We start from the raw sequence: 14,017 nt of genomic DNA on the forward strand, positions 1-14,017 counted from the left end.
ACTGCACTGAACCAGACCTGTTTAACCTTTCTGTTGGCCATCAGTAATGAGAACATCAGTTATTAGTAACTTGAGACATCTATCAGTAATGAGTAGTCAGTCCTGCTATTACAGGTAAGCCCGACTAAAAAGTCACGACTGCAAACAGTACAAAGCACATGCTATAAAGATACTTTTGAATCGACTGCTACATTTGGGTGACGAATATTGTCTTCAGATTTTCACCTATTCATCACGTAGAAAGTCAGATGATGTCTCATTCAAGATTTTTGTTTGTCTGTTTTGTTTTAAATACACCATTAGAGCACATTGATTTATTAATCATCGGCTATTGGATGTCAACAATTGGTAATTTTTACATTTTTAGAGAGGAAACCCAGTAAATGTTTTCATTAGTAGCAAGGGATCTTTTATATGCACCATCCCACAGCCTTTGATATCATGGCTAAAACAAGAAATAGCCCAATGGGCTCACCGATGGGGATAGATCCTAGACCAACCATGCTTCAAGCGAGCACCTTACCACTGGGCTACATCCCGTCCCATGTCTCATTCTAAGAAAAAAAATGTGAGATAAACAGAAATCGCTGAACACATGTACTATGGCTAAATCTGTTTCTCATGTTAGACATGGCCACGACAAGGAAGACAATTTTGAGAACCTGTATTTGTTCCGACTATTCCGATTTTATCACATATCCATAATTTTTGGCTATCAATTTGTAATGCCTATTCTTCAGTCGTTTTGTGTAATAATTACTGAAAAATCCACAAGTGTAAAGATGTCTACAGTACTACTGTTACATCCCAATCCTGTTAACTAAAAAAGTTTGTTTTGTTTAACGACACCACTAGAGCACATTGATTTATTAATCATCGGCTACTGTATGTCAAACATATGGTAATTTTGACACAGTCACAGAGATGAAACCCGCTACATTTTTCCATTAGTAGCAAGGCAATCCTGATAACTGAACATAAGCTTGACATGTTAACAGTAGGCCTACTACTAGATAGACAGAGATCTGCTGTACCACAGTTACATCCCACTCCCGATATCTGCACATATGCTTGACATGTTAACAGTGCTACTGGATGGACAGACAGACAGACAGACAGACTGACAGACAGACCAACCTCTAATATAATAAAGAAATCATCCCCAGCATCTCCTTGTCTGACGATCTCCTCTCCATCCTCAAACTGAACAGGTTCCAGTGAGTCGGCCACCGTCAGTCTCTCCCACTTGTCCAGGTTTTCTGTGGGCGAATACAAGTCAGGCTTAGTAATCAGACATGTTCAGTGTTCAGTTATAAGTACAGTCTCCTGTTTAAATTGTACCAACAACGACAATGTAGGGTTGAAAATCAGACCAAAACAAATTCAAAGACTTTTACCTGCCATTTTCAAAGACTTTCAAAGACTTTTACACAGCGGTCAAAGACAATAGAATGAGATAAAAATACCAAATCAGTTTGTTTATGTTGCTGTCCATGGCAAAAAAATTAGCTTTTTTTTTTACATGCATCATGACAGATTAAACCTTGTAACTGGAAAATATCAAATGCATGCAGCTGTAAAAGATAACATCATTGCTTTGGCTATGATTTGTGAGAACTTAAAGACTTTTATTACAATTCAAAGACTTTCAAAGACCAAAAAAATCTTGTTTTCAAATTGAAAGACTTTCAAGGAATTTAAAGACCGCTACGAACTCTGTTTTGTGATCACGTTAGTTTGCACTAAGCGACTAATTATCAATTAATAATCAATTAAATCCACATTGAGCCTTGGGAAGTTCCAAGGTATGTGCTAGTTTATCAGGGAACATTTTGTTTTCAAAATCTTGATTAGAAATATTTCTAGTCAATTGAAAATTTATTAGCAATTACTATTTAATATTTTAAAAGTGTGTAGCAATCTCTGAAACTTGTGAAGTGAATCACGTCTCGATACTGAAGAAATGTTCCCTGTTTATGCCAGACAAATTTTTAGGTGTAATTAATAAATAAGATGAAATGAAAAAAACCCCAACCCAACCCTACCTAAATAAAACTTTGGGTAACAAAATGTTTATGTTCTTTGTATGTTTCTAACAGTGTTTCATTGCTTTATGTAAATCCTACTTAAATAGCTTGTGTCAGTTTAAAAAAAATATATAACGTAAACATAAACTGAATAGAACTGTAAACCTATTAGTGAATCAATGCAAGACAACAGAAATGGAAGTGAAGTAACTCTGTAATGAACTTGGTTTTACTCGATCGTGAAAATAAATTGTATGTAGTTGGTCGAACGCTTCAAGCAAACAATGTTCGATCTAATGGAACATCACTAGAAACAAAGCAAATTGTATTTATGGCTCCAGGCCACCAAACAAATGAATCAGAACAATGGATGGCATTGTGGGTATATTAATGTCTTCTGGTGTCTGGCAGACATCTTCCACTAGCCCCAGATGAATAACATACGAGGTGATATCCAGCTTTATAGACTTAAATAAAAATTATACAGACAGGGGTTTTTTTTAACAAATATTGGATATAGTTTCATTTCTTTCTTACTGCTCATTCTGTAAACATCTCATCATGTTGCAATTAACTTTTCAGAAGTGTTTTTAAAAAAAAAGAGATTGTGGGAATGGGTATCAGAAATGTTTTATTTAATGACGCACTCAACACATTTTATTTATGGTTATATGGCATCAGACATATGGTTAAGGACCACACAGATACTGAGAGAGAAAACCCACTGTTGCCACTTCATGGGCTTCTCTTTTCGATTAGCAGCAAAGGATCTTTTATATGCACCATCCCACAGACAGGATAGTACATACCATGGCCTTTGTTACACCAGTTGTGGAGCACTGGTTGGAACGAGTAATAGCTCAATGGGTCCACTGACGGGGATTGATCCTAGACCGACCGCGGGGAAGGGGTATCAAAACAAGCTGACTCTGAAAATGTTGATAGATCTGAATGGTCTCTTGCCAGGTTGAATTCATGTCTCTCCCGCACCCAACCCACTTCTCACTCCCACTGATTTATTTCAATTGGCAAAGAATACAGGTCTTTCAATTTACCACAAATTTTCATCGATATTATTTTCTACATCGTCGCATGAAAGAAAATCTTACCCAGGATGGAGACCTTAGCAAGGAATTCTTCATACATTTTTCGCTTTCTGATTGTGCTGCCCTGAAAAATTAATTACGTAAAATTACATAACATATTACAAAAGACATGCAACCATTTTCTTTCTTCTGCGATATACCTGTCCATGTAGGTGTAAAATAAGCAACACTATTGCAATATCTGGACATTGAGATTTCAACAATACAGTGTTCCTAAATATATATATATATTAAAAAAATATTACTATTATTAGTTCTTAATAAATTTCATGCAGAACACTCAGGCGTAATTATTTATTGATTATCTGAATGTTTATAGACATAAAAACCTACAGTAATGGGGGGTTTTTTCCTCAAAGACTTTCACAGATGCTAACAGTAATATACTGAGCCAGTTAATTTCATTAAAAAAACTGTTTTGTTTAACACATTGATTTATTAATCATCGGCTATTGGATGTCAAACATTTAATAATTTTGAAATATAGTCTAAGAAAGGAAACCCGCTATATTTTTCCATTAGTAACAAGGGATCTTTTATATGCACTATCCCATAGACAGGATAGCACATACCATGGCCTTTGATATACCAGTTGTGGTGCACTGACTGGAGTGAGAAATAGCCCAATGCACTTAACTTCACCAAATCATATAAGAACCTCCTACTGACAAAAGAAAACATGTGTCATTGCACTAATCAATATAAGAACACCCTACTGACAAAAACAAAGTACAGTCAAACCCGCTTATTTGCATACCCTCGGTGCTGCTCGATTTTGTGCAATTAACCGGGTTAGTCGATTAACCGATAGAGTACCGACTTTCACTTTGTAACAGCCATCCAACTACAAAGTGGCATGGGAGACAGTCTAGCATAATGCGGTACTTCATACCGGAACTATTACAGTTAACACATGTCACATGCAGTTAGATATATATAAATGTAAAAAAATATATCTATCGATATATATAATTAGCATGGCGTTTTTGTTTTAATCTGCCAGACCAGAAATCATTTTCTAAAAAACCAACAACGTCCGTCACTGGGCGTCGTTTTCTAAAAACACAAACTGGCGTCGTTTTCTAAAAACACAAACTTTGTGCATTAAAAAAAACCCCACTGACCATCCACTAGTGTAAACAAAGTGTATTAGCCATGTAGTTAATGAGATAAACTTGAAACAACAGAACCATCAAAAAGTTCACGTTTCATCGGTGCACGTGTTTACAAAATGACGTCAGTTTCCGGAATTACCGGGCTGTTGATTGACCGAATAGAATTACGTGAACTTGTATGCATTTGCTGGTATGGTGTTCTTTCCATCCCAAAAGATACGGCAAGCTTTGGTATTATTTGTGATCCCCAAATAATGACTTTGCTATAGTTAAGCAATTAAAGTTAAGCTCGGCTAGTGAGTCGTTATCAGTTCCAGCAGTCTGCATTGCATGCATGACCGGTCTAACACAATTGACTGACCTTCATGGTGAGGTCCGACTGATTGGTGTCTAACAATATAGCAGAAACTTAGGGACGATCCATAAATAACGGTCTTTGTTATGTTTGTTTTTTTGACGACCTCCCCCACCAGTCTTTTTTTTTTTCCGCTACATTTTCCGGGAAGCAAGTGATAAATCGTTTCTTTTGCGTTTAACAGATATAGCGTACACTGCATCTAATGAATAAGTGAACAACAACCCTTTCTCGGTCACATTTATTAAAAACATAACCGCCTAGGACGATTGATCTGTAATCTTTTAATTATTAACAAGGCTTCTCAACATAACGTAATAATTGATACAGAACAATGATTGCCCTGAACACGTCAATCGAATAGGGCCTCAATAGTTGAGTGCGCATGCGTACAAGCGGTACTTCTAAAAATAATAGTCGGAGAGTTACTTGTTATTGAGATGGCCTCTGATTAACAGCAATATATTGCAAACAAAACATTAGGTCTTAGGTTTATTCAACTTAATTATGTCATTCTTAAATCTTGTAGTCGGGTATTGTGATTCGCCAGTAGTAACGTGCACACCATCTCATTTGCATGTCACACGTCGACTCTGTAAACAGCGATTACACTTACAGTCGGCTTACCACACAGTGAGCTCAAACAAAACAGATTAATCGGTGATTTATTTGAGTTTTTTTGCCAAAGTTTGATAGACATTCTCAGTCATTTGTGACATTAATTTAGCACCAAAAAAAACAAAAAAATTGTTATTTATATGTGCAAATAACCGATATATAGCCTGTAGTCTGTGCAATTAACCGGATGTTTTGTAGTGTTATAAGGGCAAATGGTTCCATGTTGGGTGAAAATAGTCGATTAACCGAATTATGCTATAAACCGATGTGCAAATAAGTGGAGTTGACTGTATGTGTAAAACCTTCAAAGAAGATATAACACAATACAGGGATTCTAGAATTTTTATAAAATCCACTAGCCATGGCATCAGTGATTTTAAAAATTGACTAGCCACTATTAAAAATTCATTAGCCCAACTTTACTTCAAGATAATAAAAATTTACTAATTAATAATAATCATAATTGGATATGTCATCTAAAAAGGGAGATAAATCTTGAAAACACTAACAATAGGTGGTGGTGGTGGTGGTGGTGGTGGTGGTGGTGGTGGTGGTCGTGGTGGTGAGGACAGGATAGTCATATTTACAAAATAGACACAACTGTAGCATTTGACTTCTTCTTCTTTTTTCACTAGCCGTAGGGCATGGCAATAATAGTTATTTACTAGCCCAACAATGAATATCACTGGCCATAGGAGTGGGACTATCATAATCTAGAAGCATTATACAATATTTACAGCACCATTTATTATTGAAGATATGGCTTACAAATAGTGACCAGTGAATGAACTGAAAATATTAAGTATTGTGAAATGTACTCTTTCAGTATAACCAAACAAAATCTAAAAGTTACCATAAGAATTCTTCTGTAACTGTCTCTGTCTATTCCCCATAATTTGACATCGCACTTTGCCTGTAATGGAAAAGAAAAGAAAAGAAAAGAAGATTAACTTTAGGTGCAATAAAATTAGTAGACTAGTAACTAAAAACAATGTGACAATCCAACATTGACTACAAAATACATGTACTGAGGGAAAGAAAAAGACATTCCATCATTTTTCAAAATTAGAGACAAAATTTTTGTTTTAAAGGCATAAAAAACCTTCAAACCTCACTGGTAAAACTAAGGGATTTACATCTCAGTAATTTGGGCACAACAGGCTTTGTGTGTGTTCTGAGCACATCAAGGTTTTATCAGTGCAGTAATGTTAATTATTACCTATATAGTTAAAAATATCTTAGTACATATCAAAGTGATACGTCCCACCAAAACATCAAGTGGGACATAACATTTCGACGTCACACGATGATGTCGTCAATTGGCACACTACAACCTTACAGGAACGTCAACCAAATGAGTTGAGCGATATAAATTAAGATCGATTATGGGTAATAAATAGGATATTAAACTCACTACCACTTCGTATCATGTTTATGTCCCTCGTGAAATAATTTTCATTGTCACTCGCTAGAGTTTATGGCAGTTGAAAATTATTGCACTCGGGACCAATAACTGAAACCATTATGTTATAGCAGACAAAAAAATAAAATGATTAACATAATTCCAGATTGTTACATGCAGAAAACAAAATATTGAACAGTGCTGTCCAATGTGGGTAAATGTGGAGATTATCCCTGAATTTAATTCTCTTTGTGACAGGAAGCCAAGAAAAACACTTGTCCTGATATATCCAGAGAGATGACAAAAAGACAATTACATTTGAGCACTGTGTAACTGCAGTACCCGCAAGGTAGAGGGGAAGGTAATTGCTGGTGACAAGACATATAGCACTTAGTATTTTCCATGTTTTTAGCCAAAAGAATATCATTAGTTGACAATGAGTTGATGCCTTGCCTCGAGTATTCACACAGTAATGGTTAAAGCCGGAAAAGCCTGTGGCGACTGCAGACTGTCACTTTCAAGTACCTCGAAGACTGCCTTTGTTCGATTTCTTGTCTTTATTTTTGGAGGACAGAAATAACAGGACAGCTTCCTGAGGACTCGGCCTTGATAAGGTTTCCACGGGGTTTTTTAGTTTATATAATTACATGTTGCTACCCTAAAAAAGCTCGTTAACAATACAGCATAATAAAAGTTAACATAATGCTGTGGTTCTTGATAAATTCAGAGAAATCTCTTGAGACGTTCAAGTGTTTACGAGGTATAAAGGATTCTTGCATGAATAAGACACATAAAGTGGGTTGCAGTCTGAACTGGCGTTTCTCCATTATGAAAGTCTATAAACAGGATTCCTTTAGTTTGGACTATAAAACAACAGAAAGTAGGTCAATTCCAGTTTCACACTGACAAGCAACTGTATTTTCAAGAAATATATTTTTAAGCTACATGTAGATTAAAAGAGTGGAATAGCTACATTTTTATTTTCCACCTAGTTTTGACCACCTCTCCCACCCCCTTTTACCAATATCACAGGGGGTTTCCCCAGGGAGATAAGGTGTAGTGGCCCACCATGCCTTAAGTGTGTCCATTGCATACCTAAACACTTTGACCTCATGTAAACTGGCTGTGGGACAATTTTTATTTGCCACCTACATGTAGCATTGACCTCTTCCTCTCCCCTCTTTCACCAATATCACAGGGGGTTTACCCTTCCAGAAAGGCAAAATGTAGTGGCCCGCTACGCCTTATGTGTGTAACCTAAGCATTTTGACATCATGTTAGTGCCTTCAATCAACTGGCAATGTGACAGTTGACTGCCACTTGTGACAATTTATGAAATTTAATACCACACTGTGTTTACACCTCTAGTATGTTAAGTACTTCCTCAATACGTAACCTGGTGCAAGGCCATCGTAACCCTTTGACGAATCATAAATCTTTATCTCATAAATCAACAGGCACAGTGTGCTTGAATGTTGTTTTAAGTTAACATACCCGGGTAAGCACCCAGAAAATTATATTACTGTCATTCCACTAATTCATTCAACTATCTTGGGGTAGTTTTTTTTTATTTGACCTAGTTACGAAAAAAAGAAGAAGCAACCTTACATGTGCATGACTATACCTCAAGACAGAGGGTGGGACCTGGCCTAGTGGTAAAGTACTCGCTTGTTGCGCGGTCGGTCTGGGATCTGGGCTATTTCTCATTCCAGCCAGTGCAGCACGACTGGTAAATCAAAGGCCATGGTATGTGCTCTCCCATCTGTGGGATGGTGTGTATAAAAGATCCCTTGCTACTAATGGAAACTTGTAGCAGGTTTTCTCTTAAGACTTAATGTCTGACATTCAACAGAGGATGATTAATACATCAATGTGCTCTAGTGGTGTTTATACCTCTAGACAGACACTAAATTGGAGTTCAGCTCCATGTATGAAGTGGAGCACTGGCATTCCAAACAGAATCAGTGGCCTGACCTACACAGCACTACTTTGACCCAGGCCAAATAATCAGATTAGTTTTGCATTGTAAATATAATTTAGCTTTGGTGGCTTGAAATGAGGTCTCATAAAATAGTGATTACCACTGCCATTAGCATGCTGTTTGATGTGTTGAGCAAGCCGGAGAACCAATATTGTGAAGACGCTCTTATAGCAGGGGATATTACCTTAATAGCCAGGCAGTAATACTCCACGAGTCATCTAAGACAACAATTACCGACAGTAATGCAAGCAATATAAAAAAAAGATACATTCATTGGGGAAGAAGAAGGAGGGAAGACTAGAATGGCCTTTTGTGTGTCCTCAAACTAAAAGTGATAAAAACTGTTTTGTTTGATGACATAACTAGAGTACATCGTTTGATTAACCATTGGCTAACTACTGTGTGTCAATCATTTGGTAATTGTCATACAGTGTTCAGAACAAACCTGCTACATTTTTCCCACTCAGGGCTAGCTCTGGCACTCGTCACATTCGCCAAATGCCGATTTCAAAAGCAGTTGGCGAATTTTATTTTAATTTGGCAAAATAATTTCATGGAATAATTGACATTTTTTTAGAAAATAATTGTTGATTTCTGCACTTTTTAAAGTTTAATAGACAATTTGGTGAAATATCTTGCTCATAGCCCTGCCACTAGCAGCAAGGGATCTTTTATATGCACTTTTCTACATGACAGACAGAACATACCATGGTTTTTTTTTATGTCAGTTGTTAGGCACTGGGTGGTACAGGCCTCTGATAACTGAAAATCTGCGTGACCCATTTATCGGTTATGCAGAAATAGATTACAGTAACCCATTCCCTTTTTGTGTAACCCGTGATATCCAAGTAAATGGGCTCCAAAATTTCGCGTGAACAAAACATAGCTGATATCGCAATTTTTAGAGGCCTGTGGTACAAGGGGAAAAAACAATCAGAAAATGGGTCCAGTATGGGAATTTGATCCTTTGACCCATGCATCTTTGGTGAATGCTCCACTGACCGACTGAGATCCCGCCCCATCAAACAAAAAGAAAAGGAATATTTCTTTTACAACACCCCTCCCCCCCCACCCTCCCCTCCCTCCCACATATTATTTATCTACAGCTATTAAGCATTTAACACATAATTACAACTGGGGCCTAATTCACTATATTCTTACAACTTTGCGATCTCGCAGTGCCAGGGTTTCTGCCATAGGGTAAAATGGGTACGGCGCCATACCGAGATTTTTTGACAGATTGTTTCTAAAAGTTAACCTTTTGATAAAATTAATTACTCTTATCATTAATGTATGATTTTCTTAACCCAAACCCTACACTTAACCCATTTTCTTTCTGGGGGAGGCCTCCCATATCCCGTGGTGACTGGTTGCATTCAATTCCATTGTGCCATACCCAAAGAAATTTTTCTGGCAGAAACACTAAGTGCAATGCTAAAAGACTTACAAAGAGGATGCTCTGTTGTCTAGCAGAGCCTTAGAGACCTTTGTGAATTTGGTCCCTGGTCTAGAAAATGAGAAGAAACCTGCACGCTAGTCTAGTAACAACAAAATTATTAAATACAGAACCTTTGACCTATTAAAAACTCTAGTGAGTGCCCTAACACTAAGCTAACTTCCTCTAATGGCAAAATTATATCAACTCATGTGAGGCAATTAATTTCACTAAACAAACTTTTCATCTATTCATCCCCGTTTTTCCAGCAAAACAATATTACATTTGATTGAATGGTTAATGCAGGGGAAAAGGTTTTGCCAGCATTTTGCTCGTGCAGTGGCCTTTGTTAACGCATGGACTCTTTACGGATACTATAATATGCAATAAACTGGATTATTTGATTAGCCAAAGGACCCATTTGGCAGAAATTCAATTAAGAGTAACTGTTGATGTCGGTTACTGTAGGCGAAGGCGTCATTTATGAGGTTATTAACAGATAAACAGACACAAACTGCAGTGTATCTGGTTTTGTGTATCCAACAGCTTCAAGTATTGCAGTGTAAAAGGGGCAGCAGGAGGGGGATGGGGTGCACAAGGTTGATAACTTTGGTCTCCTAGAATAAGCAGAACTGGTCTAAGCCATCAGGCTGATAGGTACTGGCTTCAATCCAGTTTGGGCTACTACAAACATTAGGATGAAGACACACACATTGTTTATACAGACTTTGATATTCTAAAGAAAGAATTAATTAATATGACATTTCTAGTCATTATGCAATTAACCACACCAACTTATCACATGCGATTTGTCACCCTACAAAAATCGGAAAGTATAAGACTAAAGTTGTTCCGATTTAGGTGTCCTCACAGTACGATTCGATCGCGTACGACACGTCAGTACGACTAATCGCATAATGAAAGAAAGAAAGAAATGTTTTATTTAACGACGCACTCAACACATTTTATTTACAGTTATATGGCGTCAGACATATGGTTACGGACCACACATATTTTGAGAGGAAACCCGCTGTCACCACTACATGGGCTACTCTTTCCGATTAGCAGCAAGGGATCTTTTATTTGCATTTCCCACAGACAGGATAGCACAAACCATGGCCTTTGTTGAACCAGTTATGGATCACTGGTCAGTGCAAGTGGTTTACACCTACCCATTGAGCCTTGTGGAGCACTCATTCAGGTTTTGGAGTCAGTATCTGGATTAAAAATCCCATGCCTCGACTGGGATCCGAACCCAGTACCTACCAGCCTGTAGACCGATGGCCTAACCACGACGCCATCGAGGCCGGTCAATCGCATAATGAGAACACCCCTTTAGACCGAAACATGGAATGTTATAATGGAAGAAAACTCAGGACAATCTCCTTAAGACTGACAGCTACTGGGTTCAAATCCAGAGAATGGGCTACTCAGAAGTCACAAAGCCACTTCACTGACGACTGTCACTAACCATTAATCTCTGTCCTGGACAGGCAGCCCTCATAGTGAAGTGTGTGCCAAGTATGGTATACTTGAACCCTAATTCAATGAATGAATGTTTAATGACACCCCAACACAAAAATACACATCAGCTATTGGGTGTCACAAATGGTAAGTTCAATGAATGAACAACACTTAAAATAGCTTAATCTTCCAGTCTAGACAAAACACCCATCACATAATCTAATCTTCTCCGTTTGCTGTAAACAGTCGACGTCCAAGTTTTAATTGATCCAGTGTCACGTATGTAATCACCATTTGTTTTATTCATGTTGAGGCCGTCCATTAAACGATTAATTCAGCTCAACCAATAATTGATCTTCACAGACATTTTATCTCACATGATTTGCTGTCGGCAGTACCCGACCGACTTATCTGTGTCGGGCACTGTTAAAAACAAAAATAGTTTTCATGATGAAAATAAAGATCACCAAATGTGAATGGACTTTATAAATGGTTATGGTGCAAGTTCTTTTAACATCATCCAAAATTTGATGAAATGAAGAGAAAAGAAGAAGAAATGTAAACATACGTGTACCAGTATTAAGGGCCAAAATTACAAAAACCTGTTTTTCTTAAATAATGGTGTTTAAGCATTGTACATATAGTGAAAGCTCTCAAAACTGGACCCTCTGTAAACCGGAATTCCCCCCAAACCGGACATTTTTCACGGTCCTTTTTTAAAACTCAGTACAGAAATTAACCTTTCTAAACCGGATACCTCTTAAAACCGGACATTTCACTTGGGCCTGAGGGTGTCTGGTTTAGAGGGGTTTCACTGTATATGTAAACTGTCTGTTTGGATAATATATAATCTCATTAACTGGAATGCAGTTATCGGTTACTAGCGAGTAATTTTATCATGTCACTTGGGAAAACCATGCGCATGTCTGTGATCACCAGACGCTTAATTATAATACATTGACATTTCCTAATCTAACAAGGATCCAGAAGTAAAACAGTTTCATTTCGTTATTTATTAGGAGCTTTTATAGCATTGTAGATGCCATGATAATAATAATTGTTCTTATATTTACACAAACATAAAACATGGCTAGCTCACACACTTGTCAAATTCACCAATTGCAAATTTTATTTTAATTTAATGAAATAATTTCAATTAATAATAAAAAAATTGTGAGAAAATAACTGGCTTTTTGCCATTTTTGAATTTTAATAAATAATTTTCTCTTCAACCACAACTAGACCTATAAAAATAACACTGCAACTGTTTTACAGTATATAAGCTGGGTACAGTATGGTGTTCAAAAAGAAAAAGAGTTTCTATTCCTTTTTGCCTACATCTACCTGTCCCATATAAATAGGATAAATCTAACTGAACCTGAATTTGACAGAACTATGTACAAATATTTTCTCTCTCTCCCTCTCTATTTTTTTTTCACAGTAAAAAGTGCAAACTGGAGATTATTACTCCAAAAATCAGTTCTGTTGAGGAAGTGTCCTGTCAAGTCCATGAGGAAAATATTTTGACATCAGTGTTCAACACTTCCCAACCGTAACTAAATGTTCACGGACTATCGATTATTTCCGTACTGTGTCACCCACTTTCCATTATGTCATATGCGTGCGTGTACCAGAACTCACCGGTTCCTTAATCCAATGATGTTATTTACTGCAATGGCATGAAGTCATTATGGATTTTGTGTGATTTAATATTAGTCAAGCGGAAAAGATGATTTAAAAATGTTTTACTGAATAACAGAATATTTTTCAGCAAAAAAAATAAAACCCAGGAAAAAGAACAAAAAAGCAAATATTGAAGCAATCATACCAAGTTAAAATTGAATTTTGTTTTGTTTAACAACACCATTAGAGCACACTGATTTTTTTAATTAAAGTAACAGACCCTAGTTTTTAAAAACTATGGCATATTTCTCACAATAATTTAGAGCCATTTTTTAATAACTGAAATAAGACATTATTTAGATTTTATTTTTTAGATTATCCATTTCCATAATCCAAAATGTTTTGGGTCATCTTGGTGTTTCTAATACCACCAAAAAAAAAATGTTGTTTTTTAAATGTACATACCGGTACCTCTGAGAAGTAATGGTTACCAAGACAAGCTCTAGTCAACCTTTTAAGGGTATTTCCCCCATTTCAACATCACAGACTCTTGTTTTAATCTACTGTAAACTTCATCCACATATGTTACTGATTTGTAGATTAACCAAACTTAGTGTCCAGTTTCACAGGTTGAAACTAGGGTCTGCAAATTTAATCAGTGGCTATTGGATATTAAACATTGGGTCACTGTGTATACTTGCAGAAAACTGATCAAACTTAGCCAGTGAGACACATAATCGAGAGAAGAAAAAAGAAACCCGTTATTACCACATATAGGTAGCAGGGGCAGAAACTAACACTCGCCCCTTGCTCCAAGAGTATCTAATGCAAGAAAAGTTACGAACTGAATATTTGATGCATATATTGTGTATGTTTAAACTGAAATACATT

The 14,017-nt window shown here is 36.8% G+C and overlaps 1 protein-coding gene across 2 annotated transcripts in view; it reads right to left on the reverse strand.

Annotated features, from left to right (window-relative positions):
* LOC121379171 (cAMP-dependent protein kinase regulatory subunit) overlaps positions 1–14,017 on the reverse strand; it is a 157,709-nt gene that overhangs the window by 12,283 nt on the left and 131,409 nt on the right. For both annotated transcript variants that reach the window (XM_041507670.1, XM_041507669.1), the window contains exons 7-9: positions 6,075–6,134; positions 3,137–3,197; positions 1,138–1,259 (exon numbers count right to left, since the gene is read on the reverse strand). In XM_041507670.1, coding sequence (XP_041363604.1) covers positions 1,138–1,259; positions 3,137–3,197; positions 6,075–6,134 — 243 coding nt within the window. The remainder of the gene's footprint in view (positions 1–1,137; positions 1,260–3,136; positions 3,198–6,074; positions 6,135–14,017) is intronic.

This window comes from Gigantopelta aegis, chromosome 8 (assembly GCF_016097555.1).
Source record: "Gigantopelta aegis isolate Gae_Host chromosome 8, Gae_host_genome, whole genome shotgun sequence".
Lineage (NCBI taxonomy): Eukaryota > Metazoa > Mollusca > Gastropoda > Neomphalida > Peltospiridae > Gigantopelta > Gigantopelta aegis.